The sequence below is a fragment of the Corvus hawaiiensis genome, chromosome 1, assembly GCF_020740725.1.
Source record: "Corvus hawaiiensis isolate bCorHaw1 chromosome 1, bCorHaw1.pri.cur, whole genome shotgun sequence".
NCBI classification, from domain to species: Eukaryota; Metazoa; Chordata; class Aves; order Passeriformes; family Corvidae; genus Corvus; species Corvus hawaiiensis.
In genome coordinates this window covers 13,431,843-13,450,896 of record NC_063213.1, presented here as the reverse complement: position 1 = coordinate 13,450,896, position 19,054 = coordinate 13,431,843, and the positions used below count along the sequence as shown (strand labels likewise).

General features: G+C 35.7%; 1 protein-coding gene across 4 annotated transcripts in view; it reads right to left on the bottom strand.

Moving 5' to 3' along the window:
* CUL2 (cullin 2) overlaps window positions 1-19,054 on the bottom strand; it is a 46,288-nt gene that overhangs the window by 10,017 nt on the left and 17,217 nt on the right. For 3 of the 4 annotated variants that reach the window (XM_048290390.1, XM_048290321.1, XM_048290433.1), the window contains exons 6-19: window positions 18,065-18,147; window positions 15,299-15,385; window positions 12,398-12,494; window positions 12,195-12,305; window positions 10,783-10,945; window positions 9,475-9,599; window positions 7,782-7,889; window positions 5,706-5,765; window positions 5,207-5,335; window positions 5,015-5,101; window positions 4,355-4,507; window positions 3,890-3,967; window positions 2,484-2,550; window positions 1,165-1,367 (exon numbers count right to left, since the gene is read on the bottom strand). In XM_048290390.1, the coding sequence (XP_048146347.1) occupies window positions 1,165-1,367; window positions 2,484-2,550; window positions 3,890-3,967; window positions 4,355-4,507; window positions 5,015-5,101; window positions 5,207-5,335; window positions 5,706-5,765; window positions 7,782-7,889; window positions 9,475-9,599; window positions 10,783-10,945; window positions 12,195-12,305; window positions 12,398-12,494; window positions 15,299-15,385; window positions 18,065-18,147 (1,551 nt within the window). The remainder of the gene's footprint in view (window positions 1-1,164; window positions 1,368-2,483; window positions 2,551-3,889; window positions 3,968-4,354; window positions 4,508-5,014; window positions 5,102-5,206; window positions 5,336-5,705; window positions 5,766-7,781; window positions 7,890-9,474; window positions 9,600-10,782; window positions 10,946-12,194; window positions 12,306-12,397; window positions 12,495-15,298; window positions 15,386-18,064; window positions 18,148-19,054) is intronic. The other variant, XM_048290463.1, reaches the window with a different exon arrangement.

The following is a 19,054-nucleotide window of genomic DNA, read 5'->3' as shown; positions in this document are numbered from 1 at the left end:
AAGATGCTTGAACAGTCTGGAAGGTGAAGAACTGGAAAACACAGTGGTAAACATTAAAAAGTAAAAGGGTTGGAAAGCTGTATTATTCCTTCTTCTATGACATAAGCTTTAAGACTCTGGGTGAACCTTATACAACAGACATAAATAAATGTAAATCCTTTAAGTAACAGGCAACTTTCTAAGATTATGAAAAGTCTCACTGTTTTCTGTAATAGCTCCCAGTGGATTTTTTGACCCATGGTTTAACAGACATCTTCCCAGCAATTGTTCCAACCTGAGCTCATTTCTAGATATTGGAAGCATGTCCTATGCTTCAGCCAAGCATCAGATCTTCCTTGTGATCTCACTTTCCATTTTCTAAAATTTTCCTGGTTAAAAACAAAAGCAGCTATCAGAGCAGCTTTGGATTTCTTCTTGTAAGCGAACTGAACAGCTTAGCTCAGTTTCTTCTGTCTGATACTGTGTGAATAGTGGGCTTCCTGGGCTAGCTGGAAGCACAGCTAGTGTCTGTATGGAATGCACAGGCACTTCTGTAGCGTTTCTTACTTAACAGAGAAAAGTCTGTGCCCTTTGCTGTATGGGAAAAAAGGTTTCACATAGGCCATACAGAAGGATGAGACAGAGTCAGAAAAAGAAGTATCAACCATTGCCTTAACCACAAACAAAGCTCAGATATTTCTGGAGTTCCATGAAACACATGGAATGGTAAGTCTGGAAAATTGCAGCAAAAATCCTCTCACAGAAGTCCTCCTTGCTCTCTTTCTCCTGTAATCTGTCAGCAAGGAAGAACATAGTTGCTGTTGCTTTCAGTCTCTTAATCCCACAAACATTTTTTTAGGATCACTGTAAGACTCTGGTTCACTACTCAGGCTCCTTTCCATGATTCAGTACAACTTTGAAAGCAATGCAACAGAAAGAATAAACAGTCCCTGCATTATTACCTTTTCAGCAGCCCATGCTGCTATGGGCATAGAAAGCCTGTATGACAGGCATTCTACTTCCTCCTGTCTCTTCCCTTATAAATAGGGATTTACAATTTTTCACAAGGGTCAAAAATAAAGCTTAGAAAAATAAAAGCAAACAATGGTATTAAAAAAAGTCCTCAACAAATATCAGAATGACAAGACTGAAAACATGAAACTTTTTAATATAATTATGGCATACCTTGTCTGAGTCATGGTTGATCATTTTGACATCAAGCAGAGATTTGATGGTTTTTGTCAGTTCCTTCTCATTCATTTGTGTACTGTCCTGAAGCTCCTTGTAACTGACAGTCTCACTGTTGTTGAAGGCAAGCAACACTGCCATTTGGTATGTTGTGACCATGGCTACATAAGGTTTGCACAAATAATTCATTTTTACTTCACCTGTAATGATACAAGTAGTATTTTATAAACTGATGAAAGGTGCTGAAAAGTCATCTGAAGCCTAACTACTAGAGCTCCTCATACATTTCCAGACATTCAACCCAAGTCTGTACTTAACACTTGAAATGGAACGATGACAACTGATGTCGTGAATTTACACATATACAATGTGGCCCATAACTACGCTGCCACCCTGATTAACTACAAATACTAGACAAATAGTGCAATGTAATTTATAATAATAAAAAAAGAGAAATTCCAAGTAGCCTCAACACATTGCAATGCACAAACTTCCATTAATAGCTTACACAGAATTTCAGAATAGTGATTAACAGGAAAGTTGTTTAAAGGAAAGATTTAAAAACAAAGTAAAACACTTGCCCATTAAAAATTTTTCATATTCTTACATTCTTTAAATTCCCATGAAAAACAAAAAGCACTGAAGAAATCTGCCTGAAAGCAGATTTAGATTTTCTGTGTGAAGGTGAGCATGAGTTAACAGCAACCTTCTGTTATCAGAACAAGATTGTCATTATATTACATTGTTGTATACTAGTATGGTTTTCACCTCCATGTGATATGTTGCAGTGCTCAGTTGTTAAAGCCTGATACTGAAAGCACTTAAAATAAAACATGATTGACTGACACTTACTAAAATAAACTAATTTAATATATATCTCCTAAGGTGTTTTCAACATATATTCCTTTACAGTAAATATAAATATGTATTAATGTAGATACTTACATACCTGAGTAACATAGTATAATATGCATTCCTAAAATTATTTAATATTTATATAGGGGACATCTATACTATAGAAACAATTCCAGGGCAATTGTTAATAACTCAGCAGTTCTGCAGTGGCTTTTTGCAGTTAAGAACATACAACTCTAGTTTTACTTGGATTTAATAAATCACAGGTATGTAAGTTTACAAAACAGATTTTGGAAACTCTGAGTAGTAAATATTAAATTAATTTATAACACAACATATGTCTGTTCACTTTATATACAAGATAATGTTCCAACTCCCCAGTCTTTTGCCATTTTAGCAATGTTAGTTACTTTTAGCAAGTAACTGTCAGATCATAAGTTTAGCAAAGCACTTATTTTTACCTGTACAAAGATAATGTAACCAAGTAAGCTTCCTTCCACTAAAATGCTGACTGTAAAATAATTCAAACTGCAAAACAAAATGAACATCAATTAGTCACACATATAACTACTCACAATAGTTTATCACCATCCTGCCACCCTAATGAAGAAATACTGGTTTTATGTCCATCACACCGCATACAAACATTGCAGATCAACTCATGACAGCATTTTCCTTTAGAAGGTAAGTGATGACTGAATCCTAATTTAAGGCCTACCTCTGGTAATGAGAAAAACTTAAGCAGATTCAAAGAATCTTTCCCTAAAATGGGATCAAACTCCCTAAACCCCACAATGCCAACACTGTGTACACACACAAATTTGGCTTATTCTGATTTGGTCTGGCAACTCTGATTCACATTGGAGGAAAATATAAAAACAGGACTTTTGACCTCTTTAAGAATTAGTGTTTCTCCACCCACAAGCTTGCACAGTATGAAAACCAGTATTTGTACACTACTCAGATAAATATACATTTACAGGAAGCTCCAGGATTCTCAGAAAAAGCTGCTGAACAGGTGGCCCAGTTACAGAGGTACCCACGTATTTTGGAGTGCAATTGCAAAAAAATTTCTTCTTTCTTTCTCAATCCTTGCCAGAATTTTAAGAGAACTCTCTCCATGGGTCCAATGATCAAATTGGACAGTAAATAAAGGCATTGTCAGACAATTTTCAAAGACTCCCCCCTCTTCTTATGTCCAATAATACAAAATTTGTATTGCCTAAATTGTACTTCACCATTAAATACACCTTAGCAAAGCTCAACACAAATATTTTGTATTTTAACAAACATTGTACAAGTAACATTTAGAATAAAACAATATAATCAAAAGCAACAAAATACTCCACCTCTACAAAGCAGAAATAATTACATAAGAACAAAATATTTGGCTAAAGTAAAATTTTTACTGCTTTGAGTCAAAAAATTAGCTTTAAAGAAGTTTGCACAAACCATGACTTAGAACAGCTTCTATGAAACAGGGAACAAGAAACCTGTATTTGCATCTTAATCTCCTATTAAGACCGTTCAGATTTAATATTACAAACAGAATCTTCTTCTATCTAAATATTAGGAGTTGGATTTGAAGCTAAGAACCAACCTAGTTCATTTGATCTTATTTATTAGCATCTCTCTCAGGAATCACAAAGTGTAGAAGAGAGATGTGAAAAAGCTATGCAAATACATACAAAAATTCAGTAAAGTATTTGGGCAACCCTTCCACATTTCATACGGACTGGAAACACGACAGTCATGATTTACAATCAAAATAAAGAAGCTCGAGTTTTTCTCTGTTAGAACAATGATCTTTCATTGGGAGTTATTATACATTTTCCACATGTTTACAGGAAGCCTCCTACTAACCTACCATCTGTACACTTTTTTCCAGTTCCTGAGGAATTGCAAATGTAGAAGAAGGAGCCTGAGTTAGAGGCCATGCACCAGCCTAAAAGTATTGGAAAAAAAAAAACAATTACATTTTTATACAACATATGTATCAAGAAAAAAATAACACTCTTAAATGGATGTATAGTGTACATTATTTCATAAGACAATCAATTGACTCTGGAAGTTTTACTGATCATTTTTTACTGCACCTTCTGCATACCCCACTGAGGAATTAATTGAGACTGACATTTTATATCCCTATTGTTTAGGGACCTAGTGGGTTAATTTTACAATGAAACACTAGGAGAGTAAGCATTTTCACAGCAATCACATGCCATCAGTTTCCATATAAAGAAGTATTCATAATTAGAAAAACTGTACACTTGTTATCAAAACATCAAAAATAAGTACAAATAACTCAGCAGTAATAAACATACATTAGTACCTGTAGAACATATATCTGAAAACTAATTCCCAAATCAATGACTGTGTCCTGGTTTTTGATAAAGTTGTTGAATTTATTGTTGAGATCAGCACTAACACTCATGTCTGTATACATTCGATGGAGCTTGCTGGTAAATTCATAACCACAGGCTTGCTGTGAAGAAATATTTTAACAGGTTTCAGAGTCAAAACAGTACTCATTGTATAAATTATGTTCCCTCACTAATACAATATGAAAATCTAGTCAGCAGAAGTGTCGTCATATTTACAGAAAACACTAGTTTCAATAAAAAACAAACACTGTAAAACAAAATCATCATGTTTATCTTAGTTTCATTTTATATACATTGACCTATGTGAACGATATTGCTTTATAAAATTGAAAGACATGTTTATGAAAGTCCTTGGTAGTTTTATGATGTTAATATGAATTATTTGAACACAGCTAATAAAACTACCCAAAACCTCATAAAAACCTCAAATGCCTAGGAGATACTCAGACTTTTATCTTTCACAGACTACCAAAAAACTAGTTTTTCCTTTCAGCTATTGGAAACAGATTTACCAATTGCTAAGATACCTCTGGCACCCTCTGCTGCTCCCTCTCAACACTACATACTCCTACATTTGTTCATTCTGCGTTAGAAGAATATTACCTTACCTTTAGTTTATTTATCATTGCTTCTTCAGAATCCATAGACATAGACAAACCATGAATTAATCTTTTTGCCAACATTCTGGCATAGAACTGCATTAAAAAAAAACAGAGATGAGGATTTTATGAAGCACAACCACATTCTTCAACCATGCTTTAAATGTAACATTTTAACCTTTACTGAATATATAAAGTTACCTTTTGGAATACATCTTTGTCATCAATGTATTTGAAAACAGTAATGAAACTTGTCAGCTTGTCTTCAACTTCATTCTCTGTCATTCCTTTTGCTGATTTCTTTAACAAGTTGTCACAGTATTTGGCCAGCTCAAATTAGAAAAAGAAAAATCAAACCCAAACCTACTTGCCAAGCTTGAGAACAAAGGCATGCCAAGGTATTTGCAAACTTCTACAATAGTTCGAACACAAAATAAGTCACAGTCTACAGTCTCACATTCTGTACAAGGGCTGTATTCGTGGGCAAACTATACATTCACATCCACAGAAAATACAGTCTACATCAAAAATTAGAATCATAGCAATTTTGTACACTCACAAAATGTGTGCGCAGCTTAAGCTGTTACTACTGAAATACACACCTGAATGTGACCCAGTGTGATATGCATGGGAAGGACCCTATGGCAATTAATTTGTTGGTTATATACAAGAATTATCATTTTCTGTGTGTATCACTTACCAACTCAGGTGCTTTGCAGATCGACTTGGGCTCCCGATAGTTGACTACTGATGTCAAAGCCTACACAGGAACATGCAGCAAAGAGAAAAATTGTCAATGACTTAAACCTTTTTTTAAATGAAATTTGAAAAAAAATCGAGAAAATGCTCAGGGCAAAGACCATCTGAGATCCTATAAAACTGAACTACACAAAAGGGGATCAAAAAAGAAACAATTAACAAAAAGATTTAAATTACTGTTCTGCGAGGATTTGGTTGTTAAACATTTTTAAGTTGAGAGTTAAGTAAAAGTGAAAGAGTAGAGGAAGAAAAATTAATTACAGAAAACAGAAGAACAAATTAAGTTGTGATTAGAAACTTCACTTAAGTATGAAGATTTAGATATACAGTAATATTATGGTCCAAAAGAACGGATGGAAAGAAACTTAGGAATAAGTGCAGATAAAGTAGATTTGAGCAGCAGCACATCAGCAGCATGTATGTTAAGCTGAAAAACTTATATGGTGTGTTCATAACAGTAAGAAATGAAAGTGCTCTTGGTTGTGGGATTTTTTCATACACTGAAGAGGAGAAAAATACATTGTTGAAAGTGGAAATTTGAAGCAGTAGAGCACAAACAATATGGTGGCTGAAGAAAAGTTGAATACGATTAAAAAGGAAAGAGATAATGGCAGCTTAGAAATGAAAAAAATATTATCAGAATTATCGAGTTTCTAAACTACGTCACATTTAAGTTAACACTGTAAACTAAGAGTGAACCAAAAATACTGCGTGATCATAGTTCCTAGGAATTATAGTTCCTCTGTAAAAGGAAAATATTGTTGTTATTATTATAAAGACAAACTGACAAGGAACTCTTCTGTACAATACCTCAACATTACAAAATTTGATAATAGGTCCCTAGAATTCCTGTGAGAAAAGAATGCATGACTTGAGAAGAAGCAGGAAACTCTTTAAAGCTTGGAGCACTCTTTTGCAATAATACTGGAGGCAGCAATAGCAGTTTTGATATCCACCATGAAAAATTAACAGCAGATTAATATTTTAAGTATTTATTGTAAGAAAGATCACTGAAGTGAAGAACTGATGTATTTAATAAAAAGTAAGTTGCCCACGCGCCAACAAATGAAGTTCTCAGTCTTGTGTTACTCCACCTTCTGGTACATGACATTAATTGCAATGGAGAGAGAAATGTATTTGGTATTGAAATAAGTATTTGTTTTAAAATGCTAAATAATTATTTTATCAATGTCACAAATACAGATGGGTAACTACTGTTGGTACTATCACTGTCACCTTCTCCGTTATGCCTTTTCAGATTAACCTTAGCTGAAAATCATCAAAGCTTAGACTCTGACCCTAACTACAAACTGCAACTACTGTAAACAGCACAAAAGAGCAATGAACTATATGCATGCATCCTGTGACAGGAAATTATAGAAAGGAAAGCTATTTATTATTTATAATTAATAATGATTATTATTAAAATTTATGATAATTAGAACTGTTATCTTGAATACCTGCATGGCTATGCATTTCAAATTAAAGAGCAGCAAGCCTCTTTCCCTATATAATTTAAATTCAAGTGTAGCTCTCTCCTGGAAAAAGTTACCTATTGTGACAGTGATTGAAGTAAGTTTCCAGGTATTCTTTGTAGTCAACTTAAAAAATCTAAACAAAGATTCTATGAGCATTCAGAGATAAACCTTATCTCAGCAAGCAAACTCAAGTTCAAATGCATATAAAAATTACCAAACCTCCCAAACCCCACCAGTTGTCTATTTATTATCTTCACTTATACTTACACTAAACGGATCAGCACCATTTTTGTTTCAAAATATGATGAAAAGAAAAATAAAGGTCTTTCTTTCAGAAAAAGTTTAAGCATAAAGTGGTTTCCTTTGTATACATCTTTTCTCCTAGCATCAGATTGTCTTTTGTTCCATTGCATTTCTAAACTAGAAAAACTGGATATGAACTATCTTTGAACATGTGATGTCTCAAAGAATTTTGGTGAGCCTGAAACAGTGTCCTGGATTTTGTTTTCCACTGCTTTGGTTACTTAAGTAAAAGTTACCTTATCAAGGGCACTCATAAAGTGTTGATCACCATTCAAAACAGTGTTGATGAGTTGAACAAATTTACTATGTACTTCCAAAACTGACTCCACAAACTGAGTTGGCATCTAAAGAAGGTAGATAGAACAGAAAGCCAGTTAGTGAAAAAAGTAGTAGTAGCTAACACAAACATATCTACATTAGTTGTAGATTTTTTCCTAGTTGTTCTTTTTTATAAAAGTTAATACTACAGTGAGTTTTGAGAGGATAGATTCTGCATTGCTGTTAACTCTCACACTACAGTGTTAGAGCACATTTTGGAAATAAAAAGTCTAGGCTACATTTACAGTCCTGCTATCCAACCTAGATTTGAGTCTATACTGCTCTCACGCCATCTAATTTTTCCCAACATGCCCTAAAATCCTTTAATAGCCTTTTCAAAAATCATTAATGCTAACATAAATACAGCAATCAAGCAACTGATATAATAAACTGTTGCTTCTACACAGTGACTTCAGAGACAGAAAATCTGGACAATCCCTTTGCATTTTCCTACACTGGACAGTTACCAACTGAATTTCGTGCACTACATTCCAGCATCACATTCTGTATAGAAACGACTGACATGAGCTGGAGGGGTCCCTACATAGACAAGCTGAAAGGCACAAGTGCAACAGCATGCAAGGCACTGGCTCTGCGGCATGACTCCCTCCCCAAGTGCATTCTCAGGTCACACATTAAAAATGTTTTAAAGCACGTAATTTATACAATAGAACAAGTATTTCACACTTTCAAATTATCTACATAAGGTTGTGAATTGTCATCACCCTCATGGGTCTGTATTTATTTCCCTGCGTAGAAACCACTAGTTTGAAAGAGTAATTTCAATAAACCTAAAAATAATTTGAAAGCAAACTACACTACTAAAGACTTCAGTCCCTTTTCAGTAAGCACAGAGGAGTCACAGAACAGTAAGCATTCCTGTGCAGTCAGTAAGAGTGAATGTACAACAGCTTGTGTTTATGTATTATTATAGACAGAAACACTGGATGGCTAAAGTCAGCATTCTAAAGCGAGCACAGATCGAGACAGCAAGATGTACACATGCACAAATACAATGTCAAATGAAAGCTTGTTGTTTGTCTCTGAACAGCAATGCTGGAGAAACAAAAATGGAATTGAGTAATTTAAATAGACATGAACTGAAAAAAGTTTAACACACTTTAGGAAAATAAATAAGATATAATATTTTCAGTAATTTTCAGAAATGACAATATGAGACTACAAAGCCATTATGAAAACCACCACACTGAAATCACGACAGGATATCAAGTCTTTACAAAATGGAATCACTGGTTCCTAACATACCAGAACAGCAAATGCCACTGGCTTAAGAGAAATTCAGGAAAAAAATACATACACGGAACAGAAGGACCTTCTTGCCCTGACAGTATTAAGCAAACAATGACAAATATCTAGCTGCAGTAGTTTCTGGTTAGATCACAACAATTACAACAATCAACTCTCAGAACAGGTAAGTGTGGCACAGCTAACCATGCTGATGAGAAGTTATAATTTATCTATCATGTTCCAAACCAATTTTATATAGGCAAAATTAAAGGAAAAAAACCAGGATAGACTAACAGGAAAAGGGCAAACACTTAATCAAGAATGTTAATCAAATAGTCATTTCAGCTGCCTGTTTAAACTCACGTTTTCCTGAGAAAGATTGCTGGTTGCTCTAAGGCCCTCATCATAGATATGGTTTTGTAGTTCCTGAATCATATGAGGTAAACCACTTGACACAGCACGAAGTAGAGTATACATATTTGCCATGTCTGTAACAGAGATACATTTTTATAGAGTACGCTTAGAAACACTAAAAATTAACACTTAATACAGTATCATAATTTCACACAGAACTTTTAAAAGACTGAGACGAGATCAAATGTTTTGAAAGAAAAAATTAACATACACTGGATCACTGACAAAAGAAAAAAATGAAAGAGTAGGGCTATTATCAGTATTTACTGAGTCTTCCATTGTGACTTCCTCACTCTTCCAGTACTGCTTCTTTAGGAGAGACTCCAAGAAGAGAGGTGGACTAGTGTGGAGAAATAGTGTGCCAGTTTATTTTAAACCTTGGCCTCCCTATATCTCCCTTAGCAGTAGCTGAATAAAATCAGTTTAGGTATCTTCTTCACTTTTTGTTTGCCTCCAGTGGTAGCTTGAAATTTCTCTCAGGTTAGAAAAGCTCTAAACAAGCAACTGCTATTTTTATTATATTTCGCCTCCTCACAGCCCAAAAAAAGAAACCAAACAAAACAGATCCAAGCTCTGGTCAAACTTGAAAAATTCCCTGGAAACAGAACACACTATTACTAGATACAATTTGAGTTTGACTGTGAAAAATAATTTGTTTCACATAAGATACCATCTTCCATGCAAGACTAAGCATTCTTTCAAGGGTAAGAGCCATGTAGTCATCAGGAAGCATGGTTTTTTTAGTCAGGCAGGGAATATAACTATAAGAGCATCTCCTTCTGTAAAAAGGATTTGGGATGAGAGGTCACAGAAGACTCAGGACCATAAAAAATGGCTATGAAAAGAAGCCAAAATATTTTGTAAGCCTGACCTGTTAAGTGATGATGAAGAAATCTGTAAAGACAGAGCCATTGGCTTACAAATGAAAACACAAGCATAAAATATGATCAATTCTACAGGACACAGGACTTCAGTGTGTTTTTAGGCTGACTAAGACAAGGAAAGAGAAAGAGCATTAGCTGAAAGAAGGGCTGTTAACAGTAAAAAGAAGGTTTTGACTATATACTTGGAAGAATAAAAATGAATTACATGACAAAAGAAAAATGTCATCCAGGCTTCAATGGGGATTTCTAGATAAGTAACATTAGTTGAAAATGCTTACGTGCACAGAAGGTAATTGAAAAAAGACAGGAAATTGCAATGCAAAATGAATAAAACAAAGCCCATTTCACTCTTTTTGTGACCGATGAGACTTACCATTTCTTTTCTCTTGTCTGATAATATTGTGACATTCTGCATGTAGAAACTGCAAGTGATCAGCTACCATCCTCTGTTGGCATTCATGACTCACTTTGACATACGAACTGGGATGCAAGTACTTCCGACATCGCATTTCTTCATCTTTTAATCTACCTAAAACCTGCAGACAAGAGTTTAAACTGCGAGCTGAAGAAACACTGTCAACCAATATAGAACCAGAATATACAACCAGTGTATGTACGGAGAATGAGACACAAGAATAAGAAATAAAGTTACAAAAGATCTTGTGCAGGATGCTGAAAAATTAAATTGTTCTTCTGAATCAGGCTATTTCTCAATGAATATAATCTAGTCCGAGTACTAAGCTCTGTCATTATTAGATGTCTAACAGGATTCCATAGTTCTCATCTCAGAATTTCTTGTTCCCTTTAACTTTGTGACCAGTCCTTCCCAATTTCTCTTATCATACTTCTTATTACTTCTGAGACAGTTTTACCACAATACCTAATAAAAAAAGAACTCTAAGAATCACTTTACTGTTCCAAATCTATCTGCTTGTGCATAAGCATCTGCTCAATAGGTACAGGAGTACATCTGAGCTACTAATAAGAATTCTTTTTATAACTCAATGAAGGAAATAGGCTTTATCATAAGGTAAGTCATATGAATACTGCCATAAAAGCACTTACATCCTGTGAATATGAGGGGAGTCTAGGGAGAGTAATCCAGTTGCAGACTGCTAATGATAGGCAAAATTGCTTTCGGTTTTGTTTAAGTCTTAGCCTGTCCCTGAATTACACCACAAGTGTGCAACCATTAGCTTAAAAGCAATTTCACAGCCCTCTTCTCAACTCTTCTACCTTGCTAGTGTGGACAGTACAGGACCAAGAACTGACTCCTAGTGTTGTACCAATCTTTGTTTTCTCAAACAAGGTATAAGAATGACAAATAATTCAACCACAACATAACTTCATACACCACAAAGCAAAATGAAAGAAAATCCACCTATGCAATTTTTAATAATGCTTTGCAACAACAAAGGTTGTTAGAGTCTTCTCTAACCACATAATGCTAGAACTCTGTTACCCTACTCCAAACTAAAAGAAAATACGGAAGTGAGGAAGTAATTCTGATCAACTTGATGTGTGTTTTAATTTTTGTCTTTTTTCTTTTTTTTTTTTTTACTTTTCAAGACACTGATTCATCATTTATTATGAAATACTTTGATACTGACTGTCCATCCATAGCAAGGTTTGCAGTTTATGTTCAGATTAACCATATCACTAAAAAGTGTCATTTCAATTGCATGAAAGCATTATACAAAGAACAACTATGAGAACTGTAAAGGACAACACGTATCATCAGTAAAATGATTTTAATTATTGCACGTGTATTGAAGAATCTCTTACCTTCTCCATGTACTGCGAGCAATTTGACTCTTGCAATAAGTTTGAAGCTTCTTGTTTATAATACTCCCCTGTTTCATTCAGAAAAGGACACTCAAAAATTTCCTGATAAAACTATAAGAGAGAATTTTTTTTAAAGGAAAAATAATGCATGTACTAGACTGACATTCAAAATTTAAAATACATAACCAGAAATGTGCATCTACCTTTAGGGGGAATTTTTTCTTATACTGTTCAACATGAACAAAGGAGTTAATAACCCCATGGATTACTTTCTGGTTTGGGTCTTCTCCACAGCGATCACTGAAACAGGCAAAGCAAACATTTATGAGAATGCAGGCATCTGGTGTAACTCATCTACAGCCAAATGAAAAAGAAATTGGATTAAAACATTTTCCAGTAAACTTCTCTGCTTAAATTGGCAAAATTGAATAAGATTAATCTTAAAATAAAAAATGCACTTCTCTCATATACATTTAAATTGTTGAGATAATAATTCAAAACTGTTCAAAAGCATTTAAAGGTCATGAAATTTCCAAGTGTTTGCTAAGGATATAAGTATTCCAAATTACATATTCTAAGCAAGTAGTTTAAGAGCTACTGTAAGTTCCATCTTGTATTTTTAGCCTTTATTATATAGACTACCTTCACACTCTTGCCCCTTCAAAAAAATCCATCATTTTTACCAGCATCACAACAAGAAGCATGCTATTTTCTTTTCTGAATATCTACTATTCAACATGTACATTTCAAGTGGAACAAATAACACACCTGGCCCATTGTCACAATATTTAATCATACATCAGAAAAGCAAAACATTACATCTTCCAGTCAAGTTCTTAGCTTCAAATGAAGGAGTAGAAGAAAATGTTATCTTTAATTTCATTCAGTTGAAAATAGAAGTAATTAAAACAAGTGTTTTGCATGCTAAAAACATTAGTGTTCAGTCCTTTGCAAAGACTGGAAATCACAGACCGACACTCAAAACAGCAGAGACTTCCTCTTAAGACATGAAAAGTTCTAAAAACAGACCACTTTTCATATGCACTTTACAACAAAGTAAAAAAATATTCCCTAATTCCTAAGGTGTTAAATGGGAGCAAAATACGATTTACAGAAGTATATTTATGATTAAGCACCAAACACAAACATTGCCATATATCCATCTAGGCTGGGGTGAAATGGGAGAGAAGTAATTTTGCTGAAGTCATTTATTTTGGTTTGTAATCAGGAAAAACTCCAGAGGATGCCCATGAGCTGTGGAAGTTTACCAGGACAGCCACACCAGCAGTCATTGTGTTATGCATGCCAGACCATCTTCATCTATTCTTAACACTGTTAATTATGGATATTGCTTTCAAACACTACTGTTTTCTCAGATCTGAAAACTTAAGTTTTATGATGGGCGTAAAGAATTAGCTCTCTTAACAGATTATGAGCAGTCACTGTATGGTTTATGCAGCTTTAATACCCATTATAAATGAACAGAACTGATGGGTTCCATCAGGGATGGTCTGATTTTTTCACCCAGGGAACCAGATGATTTCCTCTGGTGGTGGGAGCTGAACCAATGGAATAAACCCCTGTTTGGGTACATGTAATCACACGCCCTGAATCCTTGCCAACATCCCTCTGCTGGTCTGGTTTATGATGGCAGAGGCAGCAGCACAATTATAGAAGGGAAAAGTGAAACATCTGCCCCGAGCCTGCAACTCTACCCCAGAGGGGCCCAGGAGTATGGAGAGCTGCAGGATGCATGCAGCCTGTGAATACAGCGCTATGCCATGGAGTGTAGGAGGCCACAGAACTAAAAGCATATGAGCATATTACAAAGCAGGGCTCTGGCAAGAGACAGCCGAGCCCAGCTCTCACATGCAGGGCTCTGGACCTGGAAAGGACCCTGGACCAGGTACACAAACACAAGCAGCATTACTGGAGGAACAGCTCAAGTCCCAGCTTCCCTCCGCTCGATTCACAGGCCACTTCAGGCCTTAGCCCATACACATGTGGGAGGGGAAGGGGCAGCAATGGCCAGACCCAGGGGACTCAAAGGACAATGTACATTAGGAAAAAGCTGTATAGGTACCGGAGATACGCGCCACAGAAGAGAAAGGAAACAAGCTTTTGAGGCAGAGGTCAGGTGGCACAAAGGTGATAAATGAAAAACCCAGCACAGAACAGGCCTTGCCTGCTCTGGCAGCCACTTCAGGTTTTTATTTAGATCAATGGCACTCTGCTCCCAGGAATTTGTAGTGCAAATGACTACTTTTGACAATATTCGACAGAAGTTTTAAGAACAACTTTCACAGAAGTTGTAGTAGTAAGAGCAACTGCCACACTAAAATGGAATTGGTGATTCTGCAAAGGCAGAAGTCTATGAAATGTTTATTTTCCTTCTTGGCAGCAGACAGCAAGCAATACAGATGCATAAAGTCACAGAGCAACAGCAACACAGGTTGAAGCAGGGATGTCACAGAGTATCTTGGATGAAAGGGTATGATGATATTTGGAAAGGAATCTGGATAAAAAGATAAAGTGTTAGAAACACAAGTTCCACTAATTCAGGTGATGACAAGTTTCTTTTCTCAAAAGAAATGGAGAAAGCTACAAAACACATGCACAAGAAAGTTGTGTTGATTTATATTAACGCCATCTTGTTCCCATCTTAAGGCTCAAGCTAGCAGTGGATGTTCAACATGTATTGTACAGTGTATTACTACAGTCCAAAAGAACATCTCTAAAATTTCAGGTACAATAATAAATACCAGATTCATTAAAAGAAGATTCCATCATTCAAAAGAAGTGCTCTGCTGTGTCAGACCAAGAGTCTTGCAAGGCCAATTACCTACAGAATTCACTGTGAACTAAATGAGCCTGTCCTGAACATTTTTTGAAAAGTTAGCTTCCAGTAGCTTTAACTTCAAACAAATGGTATAGCTAATATATCAGCTTAGACAGGAACAGGTTCAGTTAGTTAGAAGGTGTTAGTTATATTTAGTAGAGAAGCCTCTCTCGGTTAGTCTGTACTAATCACACTGTCATGAGATAGCACCTGAGTAATTTCCAAATTATTTCTGTTTAAGAATTTCATAGATGAATTTTCTCACAATTCAAGATCTTGTCGGCTTCCTGTTGTGTTGAAACAAAAATGCTTAAGTTGATATTCAGCTTGCCTTGTAGGAGGAGTGCTTGGGCTAGAGGGAGGGGGAAGAAAGTGTTATACTCAGAACTCTATATTAGGAGTGCAGTCAGACAAGACAAGCTTAAGCGATTTAAGATTTTTCTGCTGTTCAAGGGGGCTAATCCTGCTCCCTTTTGCTCAGTAACAGGCCTCCATCTCTCTTGCATTGCTCTGGCATTCATCTAATGCTTTGCTGAATTGACTCATTGTGCCAATCTGGAGAAACATTAGTCAAGATGGTTTTCTCTCACATTAGCAGCTGAGCTAGGTGAGCACCAAATTCAGCACATGAAAGGCAGTAGAGCACAGCCTGCTCCTTTTTGGTGTCAGTAAACTCTTAGATCAGTTTAGCCATCTTGTTCAGCTGAGCCACATGCCACTACTTGCATTTCTTTACTTTTATGTACCAAAAAAAGTTTGTCAATGTTAATGTATAATGTATTGCACAAGCTTATAGCTTCTAAATAGTCGGTGTGCTCAAGACTTTAGTCAGAAGCCTTTTTAAAAATCCAGTTAAATACATTGTTAAAGTAACATTTGAAAGAAGAATTTGTGGCTCTGGTTCCCTACCTTTTCCAGTATAGTAAGAAAGCCATTTTTATATGCAACCAGTTGACTACAGTGCTGGTTATCAACTCCACATATTGTTGCATGCTACACAAACTTCCTGCCTAGAAGTAGTTCAACTGTCCCATCTACATAAATTTAATTTTTTTTAAAGCTTTGTAATAAACTGAACCTTGCACACACAAGTACTATGAGGAAGGCATAGAATAGAGGAGTTTTTAAGCATATACATGTATTAGTAATTTTATTAAAATTTTTAGGTTATATTATTTCCAGGCATATTCTTGCACATCTGACAGATATATCTTATGGATACCCATTTTTCAAAGACCTTGTTTAATCTCTGAATTACTGAACTCAATGCCAAAAGACATTTAATAGTTGCTTGCAGCAGAGTCTTTAAAACTGCCTCTTAAAAGCTGTATTGATCACTGAAATTACAGCAAAGAACAGCAACAAGCCTACTGTTACATGCAAAGGCCATCCTCCAGCCCTACATTTGATGATAGCAGGAAAAAAACAGCTAAATGAAGTAGCTCTCTCTTACGTAATTCATGAAAAGATATGCAGATCACAAAGTGGCTAGAAGAAATTTAATATGAATTTTTAGATGTATATTTTGAGAAGCAGAACTGAATTAACATCTCTGAGACCACGCAAAAGACTCCTCAATAAAAAATGGGGAAAAAAATCCACATCCAACCACTAGAGACGATGACTGAATTTTTACTTTAAAGTTTCCAAACAGTTGAGTAACAAATAATGTCAACTTGTTACAGTCTCAAAAGCTAATGCCTCCGAAGCCACGGACAGCCTTGATCTCAACATCCTTGGGAGGTCTGCAGTCAGCCTCAAGCTAAATACAAACCCTTACTTTTAGGGGCATGAGATGTCTGCTGAAAAAGGTTTTCACACACATTTCCACTCCCACCCACCAGTGAAATACATACAATAACTAAGACAAGTCTTCAGCATCACTATGCTTGATGTACCAAAGGAGAATTTTCTTCACCATGAATTAGGGCATCTCCATTTAGTAAAAATAAATTGTTAGAGTAAAAATGGATAAAGCAGTATCAGTCATAGTTACAAAGGAACCATGATTCAACAACCAGAAACAAATAAATACTTCCTGGCTTCAGAAATGCCATCCAAGAGAGACATCGTATCAGTTACTTTGCTGTCAAATATTTCATTCAGGAATGAAAAATACAAATAAAATATTAAAATTAGGTTTTCAATGCCTTACAAATTTTTTTCTGACCAACTGCATGTTCAACCTCAATCTGCCAAATTACCTCACTCCTCAGTTTACCTACACTAGTCTGGTCACCTGAGTAATCACTTAAAAAAAAACCCCAGTCATTAGGCAACTCCAGAGTTACCCTAAATAGTGGTAGAAGTGTGGAAACTGATGGAACTACACACAAGATCTGTAGTAGATCTCAAAATTTCTGTTTATTCATAATAAGAAGATCCTTTAGAAGTTAAACAAAAATTTTAAATAGAAGTCCCAAGTCCTTTGGCTTTGTTTAGAAGTCAAAAACAGTATTCAGAAATAAAATAACTTTCCCTCAAACTGCAAAAAATAATTATCTTCATTTCATTCAAGTCAAACATCAAAAATGTTGAGTGAAGGTACTGATCTGAAAAACAGAAGCCCCAGACCTCAGTCTTTTTGGCAGATAAACAAGAATTGTTCTGAGTTCCATGCAAAACAAGATAGCTTCTCTGGCTTTGGCAAATCTTTGCCCAAGGCCTGGTTCTTAAGTTTACTGACAGTACAGAAGCTAAAGACAGTCAGCATCAGGGGGTGAAAACAGCAAAAGGCATGGGCCTGGACAATTATTCTAACTCTTCCCCTATCCCATTGATAAGAAGGGTTGCTGAAACAGAAAAGATCACTACTCTGAGGTTACAGGGAATTAATTGATTTTTTCTACACATGAAAGCCACAAATACACAGCTACAACGAGAAAAGCTGATAGACCATTGTCATCAGATAAGAAGTTACCTTAAAAAAACCAAACATAAAAGAAGACTATAATAGTCCACGGATTTTCAAAGTAAAGAAAACTGCAATACCCCCACATCATGTTAAAGCAAGAAACAATCAAGCACTCACTTTTTTATTTCTCGGAGGAGCATCCGAATAAGGATGGCCTGCAGTGGCTCAATCATTAATTTTCTCCACATATCAAGAGCTAGCTGTCAGAACACAACACAAGTTCATATCAATAAAAAGTACATTTAAAAAACCCTGAAAACCACCACACCAAACCCAGAACAATACCAAAGATGACACAATTCCCCATTCAGGATTTTAAAAATTCAGTTGTTACACAACCTCTTCTTTCTCTAGTCAGGCAGTACCTGAATGCAGGCTTTCCAGCCTACATTCTTCCTACACATCTAATAGAACTCATTCCTTGGTTCCACTCCATCAAGTATTCTCAAATGCATATAAGGGCCCCAAGCAAGCTGGTTACAAGGGCAGGTTTTGACAGTAAACATAAACAAAACATCTGCACAGTAATAGGTAAGTAACATACCTTCCTACCCTAATGTCTGAATGTGCACAAACACCAGTATTTCTAACAATGATTGCAAAATAAGCCTCACCTGACAAAAGAGAATTTCTCTTGGCCAATTTGTCAGAGGTCAGAGCCAAAGACACAGAATCCTTTCATCCAGCACACAAAGAACATCTCCAAACAAAGATTTTTACAGCTTAAGCAAGGTCATTGGCAAGCTAAGATCTGGCTTCAAATGGAATTCAGATCCGTTCACATTAGGGATAGGCCACCCTATACCTAATATTTCATTAGAAGAATCAGTCAAGTGGACTCAAATATGTCAAATTCTTATGGGTGAAGTAGTTGCTCCCAACATACACCATTTTTAAAAACACAATTGCATTAGTTCAAATGAGCTTTTACACTTGAGTCAAAGTCAGATTTAAAGCCCAAAAGGGATAACATGATCCCTTATATATAGGGAATAATCACACATATGAAACCCCCAAAAACATCTGCCAGGAAGTAGTAGACTGGGAGAAAATGAAACTGCAAAGTTCAGTAAGGACAGAGGGAATATTGCTTCTAAGAAAACTTTG